The 10,671-nt window shown below is 42.9% G+C and overlaps 1 protein-coding gene across 3 annotated transcripts in view; it reads right to left on the minus strand.

The window, feature by feature from the left end:
- MOB1A (MOB kinase activator 1A) overlaps positions 1–9,802 on the minus strand; it is a 32,494-nt gene extending 22,692 nt beyond the window's left edge. For 2 of the 3 annotated variants that reach the window (XR_010730317.1, XM_066267416.1), the window contains exons 1-2: positions 9,585–9,802; positions 1,855–2,021 (exon numbers count right to left, since the gene is read on the minus strand). Coding sequence is in view for 2 of the 3 variants with exons in the window: in XM_066267416.1 (XP_066123513.1) it covers positions 1,855–2,021; positions 9,585–9,598 (181 nt within the window). In the remaining variant the exon portion in view is untranslated. The remainder of the gene's footprint in view (positions 1–1,854; positions 2,022–9,584) is intronic. The other variant, XM_066267417.1, reaches the window with a different exon arrangement.
- Positions 9,803–10,671: the final 869 nt, after the last annotated feature.

Below are 10,671 nucleotides of genomic sequence, written 5' to 3' on the forward strand. Positions count from 1 at the left end.
TTGACTAATGAGTTTGCTGACCACTGAATAGAGGAACGATGGTATTGGATTACCTTTAAAGGGAGAGCTGTCTTTTAGAAATACTGAAATCTTTTTTTTTTTTTTTTTTTAATTTATTCATTTTTTTTTAGAGAGGAGAGAGAGAGAGACTGAGAGAGACAGAGAGAAGAGAGAGACAGGGGGGAGGAGCTGGAAGCATCAACTCCCATATGTGCCTTGACCAGGCAAGCCCAGGGTTTCGAACCGGCGACCTCAGCATTAGAAATACTAAAATCTTTATAGAACAAATAGTATGTCTGGGATTCACTTCAAAATAATTAGGGTGAAATACATAGAAGAATCATGAAATAGCCATAAATTGATCATTGTTAAAGTTATATAATGTATACCTGGGAATTCAATGTACTAGTTTCTCTACTTTTGTATGTTCTAAAATTTTCATTAAAGTTTTAAAAACTGAAACTTCAGAAATTCTTAATAGATTTAAACCTTATAACCCAGAACTGATCTCATCTCAGAAATGATACACTCTTAAATTAATATTCAAATCTAGCCTCGGTATATTCTTCCATGCCATGCCCTCACTTTCTTGAACTCAAGTGACTTTCAGCCTGACCAGGCAGTGGCGCAGTGAATAGAGCATGGGACTGAGACATGGAAGACCAAAGTTCGAAACCCTGAGGTTGCTAGCTTGAGTGCGGACTCATCTGGTTTGAGCAAGGCTCACCAGCTTGAGCCCAAAGTCGCTGGCTTGAACAAGGGGTCACTTGGTTTGCTGTATCTCCCCTCCCCCCGTCAAGGCACATATGAGAAAGTAATCAATGAGAAACTAAGATGCTACAGTAAAGAATTGATGCTTTTCATCTCTCTCCCTTCCATCTGTCTATCCCTATTTGTCTCTCTCTGTCACAAAAAAAAGTGACTTTCAGCTTATGGGTGCTACCATTTTCTCCCAATCTTCTCAATTTCCAATGACTACTCTTGAATTAGGACATATAAGTGACTGAAGATAGGGACTACACTTGACTTTTCTGTTTATGTAGCAGGCAGAAGAGAGCACAACTATACAGATGGATTTGCTTATGGTCCACTACAGGTAAGAATTTTTGCATTTATCTATCTTTTATATGCCCTTATTCAGCTCCATTCTCTCCAGAAATTACCCTAAAGTACTCATCATTTCCCTTCAGGTCTCTGTACTCAGCCATAAGATCTACAACGAAGCATTCTGAAAAGAACACTACAGCAGAGTCTTTCAAACTTTTTACACTTAGGAACAAGTGAAAGTAGGAGAATTATTTCGGGGACTGCTAAGGTAGAAATCACCGAGTATACGTGAATTCAACTAAGATCACTGTGTCTATAATCTTCATACAATATCAGAGTGGTTAACTGTTCTACAGACAGACTAACATGAAATTTCTGGAGAGCCAATATGCAGACCGGCAGCTGAAAAACACTGCACTACAGTTTTGAATGATTTGTATTTATGTGTTCCTTTACAGATACTTATACTGCTCACAAAAATTAGGGGATCAGGGAACATGCAGATACTCCAGTACTTTCAGCCTTTTGTATAGTGCATTTTCACCAATGAAATAAAAGTTGGTTTTGCATCTCATTTGCATAATTGAACAACCTTCCTTGATTTGTCATTTGCTTTTCTGATATTCCTGTTTAATAAATAAAAATCAAATACTTCTTTATCATTTTATATTCACTTTGAAATATCCCCTAATTTTTGTAAGCAGTCTATATTACAATACTTACATACCTGTAAAATAAAATTCATTAACAGATTTTAGCAAAACCTTCCTATAAACCAGCACAGTTGAATGTTATTAAAAAACTTACTGTTAACAGCAATCCATTCATTGAGATCCTCTCCCTCTGGCAACATAACAGCTTGTCTCAAATTCCCACTTCCTAGAGTTGCTTCTGCATGTTTTAAGAGTTCATACTGATGAGACCCTTCAGGGATATTTTTCTTTGGTTTGAATGTTTTAGAAGAGCGGCTGCTGCTGTTAGGTTAAAAGAAAAAGTATTTCAATATTTAGGACAAAGAAAAAGTATATCAATATTTAGGACTAGAAGCAGAATGGCATAATTTTAATGGCAAAATATAAACTGGTCTGTAAAATAAAGTAAAATAAAAAGTACTTTCTGAAAAGTGTCAGGATTTGAGAAGGGGAGGACACTTGAACCAAAAGAAAAAACTGGATTCTAGGCCTTAATCTGCCACTGTCTCTGAGACAGCTCGAGAAACCTAATCTTTTGGCTTCAATTTCCACCTACACAAAATGGTGTTGGGGGAAGTACCCCTAATGTTCTAATAGTTCAAAAAAAGTTTCTCTATCAAAATATTTGGGATGTCACCAAAGCAAACCACAGCAGAAGTAACACACTTTTTAAAGTTTTTAGCAGGAAAAAGAAATGAGACAGAGACAACTGATTATTGGGGAAAAAAATAAGTTTTTATTCCTATCTCACACCATCCACAAGAAAGATCTTCCTAACATGTCACAAAACCCAGAAATGTTAAATGGACAGATATCAAATCATAAAAATTAAAACTCTGTTAACAGAGAAAAAAGACAAACAACAAAAAAAGTACTTGCAACATATATAATAAAGGGTAAACTGGACAATAATGGGCTTCTATAATCTGTTAAGAAAAAGGTACGGAGCCTGGGTGGAAAAGAGCATCATCCAGATACACAGAAGTTGCCAGTTTGATCCCCAGCCTGGGCACATACAGAAAAACAGATCAATGTTTCTCCCTCTCTCTAAAATCAGTAAATAATTTAAAAAAAAAAGGCCTTGGATAGTTAGCTCAGTTGGGTTAGGAGTGTTGTCCCCCAAATAACAAGGCTGCAGGTTCGATCCCCAGCCAGGGTGTTGGAGGAAGCCAAAGCACCAGGTGATTTTCTGTTCTCTTCCTGAGAAAGTGAAGGTTGAGACCAAGCATACATGACTGAAGGCAGTCGCATCCAGGGAAGGCTTAAGGACGCGATGTTGGCCCTGCTGGAGCTTTCTGCAGGTCATGAATCAGACAGCAGATGGTGTGGTGCTATGTCTCAGAAAGGGCAAGAGCAATCTAATCAGTTTTGCAAAACTAAATAATAAAATCGTACACTGAATTCTGCTTGTTAGTTTCTTACGCATGATGTCATGTTCCTGCTTAATAAATTGGATAACTGGCCTGACCTGTGGTGGCGCAGTGGATAAAGCGTCGACCTGGAAATGCTGAGGTCGCAGGTTCAAAACCCTGGGCTTGCCTGGTCAAGGCACATATGGGAGTTGATGCTTCCTGCTCCTCCCCCCTTCTCTCTCTATCTCTCTCCTCTCTCTCCCTCTCCCTCTCTCTCTCCTTTCTAAAATGAATAAATAAAATAAAAATAAAATTTTTAAAAAATTATTTTTAAAAAAATAAAATAAATTGGATAACTGATCTCTCTAAGGCACCTCAATCCTGGAAAGATTGGGGTCCTCCACTTGCAGTATTGTTACTGCCTCATTCTTTTGCGGCTCCTCTTCATGAAACCCTGAATATTAACAACAGCAAGTTCAATCCCCAGTCAGGGTACACAGGAGAAGCAACCAAAGAATGCATGACTAAGTGGAACAACAAATGCTTCCATTCCCCCTCCCATCTCTTTTTCTTCCTCTGTCTCTCTAAAAACCAATAAAAATTAAGCCCTGGCTGGATAGCTCCGGTGGATGGAGCATGACCTAGCACAGAGGTTGCCGGTTGGACTCCCTGGTAGGACACATACCCGGAGCAGCTCAATATTCCTTACTTTCTCTCTCTGCCTGCATGCCTGCCTCTCTTAAAAAAGAAAGAAAAAGAAAGAAAGAGGGAGGGAGGGAGGGAGGGGCAACTCTTTAGAAAAATAAGCTAAGGATGTAAATAGGCAATTCAGAAGGAAAAATAGAATGAACATCTGAAAAGCTGTTTAATTAAACTAAGACATTTTCCCTCGAGTGTCAAAGTTTAAAACAATTACATTAAGTAGTATAAAAAATTAGTTTAATACACTGTTGGGGAATTTAAGTGTTTTTGAGAGGGTAATATGGCAGTATATGTTAACAATGAAGTAAGTGCTCCTCAATCTATCCCTTCTACTTCTAAATGTCTCTGTTAGACACAGAGTAAAGTTATGTTTTTCAAGATTGTTTTTAATACTAAAAAAACTGGAAACAACCCTAAGGCTTATAAGAGGAATGAATAAATAAACTATGATACATCTGCAGCATGGAGTAGTGAGTGTACTATAATTAAGAAGAACAAGATAGAGCTAGAAGTATTTACCTGAAAAGATCTCAAGACATGCTTAAAACAAAACCCAATGTACAGCAGGTACCCATTCTGTAGATGCACAGAAAGTGGCAGAACTGATACTGGTGATGTCTTTTAAGGGGAAAAGAATAGAACTGTGGGCCTGCACTTTACCTGAATAATTTGAACTTTAAATAAGACCGATTAAGAAATAAAAATGAATTACAAAAACACAAAATCAAAAAGGAAAGGTTTTTAATATGGTGAATACCTATACTTAATAGGGAAGTGCTAAATTAAAAGAAATGGACCTTCACAGATCGAAAGCTGTGAATGACAAGAAGCTAAATCTGGAAAACATAAAATGATGGCTCAATATTCAAATATAACCTTTGACTAATTAAGACTTGTGATTCAGCCCTGGCCGGTTGGCTCAGCGGTAGAGCGTCGGCCTGGCGTGCGGGGGACACGGGTTTGATTCCCGGCCAGGGCACATAGGAGAAGCACCCATTTGCTTCTCCACCCCCCCCCTTCCTCTCTGTTTCTCTCTTCCCCTCCCGCAGCCAAGGCTCCATTGGAGCAAAGATGGCCCGGGCGCTGGGGATGGCTCCTTGGCCGCTGCCTCAGGCGCTAGAGTGGCTCTGGTCTCAGCAGAGCAAGGCCCCGGAGGGGCAGAGCTTCGCCCCTGGTGGGCGTGCCGGGTGGATCCCGGTCGGGCACATGCGGGAGTCTGTCTGACTGTCTCTCCCCGTTTCCAGCTTCAGAAAAAAAAAAAAAAAAGACTTGTGATTCACCTGACCAGGCAGAGATGCAGTGAATAGAGCATCAGACTGGGACACAGAGGACCCAGATTCAAAACCCAAAGGTCGCAGGCTTGAGTGTGGGATCACAGACATGACCCCATGGTTGCTGGCTTTAAGCCCAAGGTTGCTGGCTTGAGCATGGGATCACTCGCTCTGCTGTAGCCCCCTCCCCCCACCCATCAAGGCACACGAGAAAGCAATCAATGAATAACTGAGGTGCCGCAATAAAGAATTGATGCTTCTCATCTCTCTCCCTTCCTGCCTGCCTGTCCCTATCTGCCCCTCTGTCTCAGGAACACACACACACACACACACACACACACACACACACAAAACAACTTGTGATTCAAATGACACCATCAAGACAGTGAAAACAATCCACAAAATGGGAGAAAATATTTGCAATTCACAGATGTGGTAAGGAACTTGTATCAGGGATAAAGAATTCATACAGCCCTGGCCGGTTGGCTCAGTGGTAAAGCGTCGGCCTGGCGTGCAGGAGTCCCGGGTTCGATTCCCGGCCAGGGCACACAGGAGAGGCGCCCACCTGCTTCTCCACCCCTCCCCCTCCCCTTCTTCTCTGTCTTTCTCTTCCCCTCCCGCAGCCAAGGCTCCATTGGAGCAAAAGATGGCCCGGGCACTGGGGATGGCTCCGTGGCCTCTGCCTCAGGCGCTAGAATGGCTCTGGATGCAACAGAGCGACGCCCCAGATGGGCAGAGCATCCCCCCTGGAGGGCGTGCCGGGTGGATCCTGGTTGCACGCATGCGGGAGTCTGTCTGACTGCCTCCCCATTTCCAGCTTCGGAAAAATGAAAAAAAAAAAATTCATACAACTCAAAACAAAAAGAAATAACTCAATTTAAAAATGGGCAAAAACTGCCTGACCTGTGGTGGCGCAGTGGATAAAGCGTCAACCTGGAAACACTGAGGTTGCCGGTTCAAAACCCTGGCTTGCCTGGTCAAGGCACATATGGGAGTTGATGCTTCCTGCTCCTCCCCCTTCTCTCTCCCTCCCCCTTCCTCCCTAAAAAAAAAAATAATAATAATAAAATAAAGTAATAATAAAAAAATGGGCAAAAACTGTCAACTATAATTTTAAAAAATTTCTTAATGATCAGAAGATTTGACTAGACATTATCTCTCTACACACACACACACACACACACACACACACACACACACGGCCCTTAAGTGCAGGAAAGGATGCTCAACCTTCTTAGACATTAGGGCAGTGGTTCTCAAAGTGTGCACCCTAGAAGATTTCCAGTTGCGCCCTATGGTATTCCAGAGAAATATGTGCCTGTTGGGGACCAAAAAACCAACAGGGTTTTTGGAGTTTAGATTTCTGGGGAACAGAGGTGTGGAGAATTGGCTGTAAGCTGACAGGCTGCCCAACTCCCACCTCACTTGCCTGATTAGGTTGCAAAAGGCTGTTAAGCTGTGGTGCTGGATTGTTTACTCTACCCTCCATGTTCCCGGGAAAGACTGGAGGCAAGTTTCTTCTATCCTTTGTTTGGTGTAAAGTTAAGATGATATGTATGGTGGGGGTTTTCTGCACTCAACACAATTAAGAGTAAAAAAGAGAGGAATTCCTCAATGTATTGACGAGGAAATGAGAGTTTACCTTTCAAATATATGCCCAAATATTGAAGAAATTGGTAGGACACATCAGGCTCATGTTTCTCATAAACACAAGAATGAGAAACTTAACACATTTGCACCAGGATCTGCCGAATTTACTAAATCTTACAAAAGAATGTATCTATATACATAAAAAGATAACTTTTTTGTTTTTTGTTGTTTGTCTTTTTTTTTGTTTGTATTTTTCTGAAGTTGGAAACGGGGAGGCAGTCAGACAGATTCCCACATGCACCCAACCGGGATCCACCCGGCACGCCCACCAGGGGGCGATGCTCTGCCCATCTTGGGCCTCTCTCTGTTGCAACCAGAACCAGTCTAGCACCTGAGGCAGAGGCCATGGAACCATCCTCAGCGCCCGGGCCATCTTTGCTCCAATGGAGCCTTGGCAGCGGGAGGGGAAGAGAGAGACAGAGAGGAAGGAGAGGGGGAAGGGTGGAGAAGCAGATGGGCGCTTCTCCTGTGTGCCCTGGCCGGGAATCGAACCTAGGACTCCTGCACGCCAGGCCGACGCTCTACCACGGAGCCAACCGGCCAGGGCTTGTTTTTTAATTTTTAAACTCCTCTTTTTTACAATTCTAAAAAGCATAACTCAAAAAATGTAACATAAAAATGTTTTTTTGTTGTTGTTTTTTGTTTTTGTTTTTTTTTAATTTTTTTATTTTTCCGAAGCTGGAAATGGGGAGGCAGTCAGACTCCCACATGCGCCCGACCGGGATCCACCCGGCATGCCCACCAGGGGGCAATGCTCTGCCCCTCTGGGGCGTCGCTCTGTTGCATCCAGAGCCATTCTAGCGCCTGAGGCAGAGGCCACAGAGCCATCCCCAGCGCCCGGGCCATCTTTGCTCCAAATGGAGCCTCAGCTGCAGGAGGGGAAGAGAGAGACAGAGAGGAAGGAAAAGGGGAGGGGTGGAGAAGCAGATGGGTGCTTCTCCTGTGTGCCCTGGCCGGAAATCGAACCTGGGACTCCTGCACACCAGGCCAATGCTCTACCGCTGAGCCAACTGGCCAGAGCCAAAAATGTTTTTTAATGTCAGAATAAATTTAATTTTGTCGTTTAATAAATTTAATTTATTTTGTTTAATTACCATAAAAGCACGCTTGGACTTCATATTTTTTTCTTTAATATTTGACTTATTATAACATATTTCTCAGGAATTTGTATGTAGTACGCCTACAATTATTTGTAGGATTTTAAATGCGCCCCGACTTCAAAAAGTTTGAGAACCACTGCATTAGGGAAATGCAAAGTAAAATCACAATGAGATACCATTTCACATTCATTTAGGATGGTCCTAATACAAAAGACAAGTGCCAGCGAGAGTGTGGGGAAAATGAAACTTATACAGTGCAGGTGGGAATGCAATTTGCAGTGCTTTGAAAAGTTTGGCATTTCCGCAAAAGATTAAATATAGTTACTTACCATGGAACTCAGTAATTCCACTCATAGGTACAATACCCAAGAGAAGTGAACAAACACATCCAATACAAAAATCTGTAGTGCATAAAAGCTAGCTCATAGCAGCATTATTCACAAAACCCAAGAAGTGTAAAATCAAATATCCATCAACAAAACAAAGTTCAGAAGAAATGCATAGCCTCACACTTACCTCTAAAGAGCAATTAAGCAACATGCATACACCAACAACTAAATAAATATTAACTCATAAGAAAAAGTCTTGGGGGATGACATTGTTCTAGTAATACAGAAATTAGCAATTAAAATCTAAATCATATACATTTTTTAAATGTTAATCATACTTTGGAAATAACTATCATACTATGCTTAAATAATCAAGAGGGGAAAAGCGATTTGGACAAAGATAGTCTCAGTAGTACTGTTTTATAAATAGCGAAAGAATCCAAATTTCTCACAATTAAGGAACTAGGTAAATTAACTCTGGTTGTGAAACACTGTAATTTTAAAATTTAATAAAAACGTCAAGTATGTGGGTAATGTCTGTAACTGAAAATGAATATTTATTAAATCATACAACACATACTGGCAGTAGACTATGTACAGAGCCATGTGAGAATAAGATGCTAGAGCAGGGGTCGGGAACCTATGGCTAGCGAGCCAGATGTGGCTCTTTTGATGGCTGCATCTGCCTCGCAGACAAATCTTTAATAAAAAAAATAACGTTAAAAATATAAAACATCCTCACGTATTACGATCCACTCATTTCCTACCGCTCATGTTTATGGTTGCGGGTGGCTGGAGCCAATCACAGCTGTCCTCCGGGACAACACCAAATTTTTATTGGATAATGCGTAAGGCACACGGGTCATTGTATGGCTCTCATGGAATTACATTCTAAAATATGTGGCCTTCATGGCTCTCTCAGCCAAAAAGGTTCCCAACCCCTGTGCTAGAGCAATGCTTCTCAAGCTGCAGCACTCCACGTTTTCCTGCGGCGGCATTTTTTCACGGGGATAATTTAGTATTGACAATACAACTGGCCAAACTGGGAGTAAAAAGCTCAGTCAGCATAAAAAACGAAGTCAGCATGGATGTTACTAGGCGGCTTCAGACTTGAAAACCTGGGACCCGCGGCGGGGCCCGGGGCTCCGCCCCCAGGTCGCCCCTTCGCCCCTAGGCTTCAGGGCGGAAAAGTTAGAGGGCGCTACGGGCCTCCGGCCTTTCCACACCTCAACCTTCTCCACCCCGTTTCCTTTGGGAGGACTTGTCATCTCCGTCTACCTCGGTCCGCATCCCAGCCTCCCCTCTGGCCTAACTGGGGCAAACCAAGGGCCCACCACCCTGAACCCGGGGCAGGGGGTCAGCTGCTGCTGCCGCCGCCGCCCGCTTTCCCTCATCCGACCTCCGCCCTCAGCCCCGGACCCTTCCGCCGGGCTGCACTCACAAGAGGAAGCTCATCTTCTCTCCTCAGAGGGGATGGGAGGGGCCGTTGGCCCCTGCCGCAGTCAGCACTCGGAGCCCGCACGGGAACTGAGTGGGAGCGGCCAGGGACAGTCCTCAGCCCGCCGACAGCTAAAGCAATAGCCCGCGCTGCTCCCAGCCCGGATCGGTACTACCGGATGCCAGCTGCAGCGTCCACCTAGCCCGCCTCCCCCACCTCCGGAGCAGAAATGCGGAACCAGAATAATCTCGCGAGACACAGCTTCTCTCTACCCGCCCCCAGCCGAGAGGTACTCGGCTCTCCCCTTTTCACCCCGCCCTCTGTTACAGCTCACCCAATCATCAGCCCCTAGGCCGGGACTTTCTTCTGAGGGAGGCAGGTTGGGATTGTGGTCCCAGGCCTGGACAGTGGCTGGCCTTGTGTTTGGCCCAGTTTGTTGCTGGTTGTTTATGTCTCCTAGATAGCGTGGAGGCTCTAGGAACCATGCAATTAAAAAAAAGAAAGTATTTGATTTTTAAATTGAGATGTAATTCTCATAGCATAAAAGTCATCCTTTTAAAATGTACCTTCCAGTGGAGTTTTTCCTATACAGCATTTACATAGCTGTGCAATCCTCACCACTATTTAATTCTAGAATATTTTCACCACTGGAAAAAGAAGTACGTACGCATAAACAGTCCTCCCTCTTACCAAACCCTGGCAACAACTAGTCTACCTTCTTTTTATACGCATTTGCCTAATCTGGACATTTGAAATAAATGGAATCATGGTCTTTCACGACTGGCTTTTCCCACTTAGTAGTGTTTCTCGGATTCATCTATATTGTAGCATGTATCAGTATTTCATTTCTCTTTATAGGTGAATACTATTCCATTATATGAATATGCCTTACTTTGTTTATCCATTCATCTGTTGATGGACATTTCCATTTCCACTTTTTGGCTATTTTGAATAATGCTACTGTGAACATTACTGTATTGTTTTTTTACATGAACAAATATGTTTATTTCTCTTAGGTGTATATTTAAGAGTGGCTAGTTCATGAGGAGAAACGTCCCAGTAGAGCCCAAGCTCTGCATCGATCAGGCAT

The sequence above is a fragment of the Saccopteryx bilineata genome, chromosome 3, assembly GCF_036850765.1.
Source record: "Saccopteryx bilineata isolate mSacBil1 chromosome 3, mSacBil1_pri_phased_curated, whole genome shotgun sequence".
Taxonomy (NCBI): Eukaryota; Metazoa; Chordata; class Mammalia; order Chiroptera; family Emballonuridae; genus Saccopteryx; species Saccopteryx bilineata.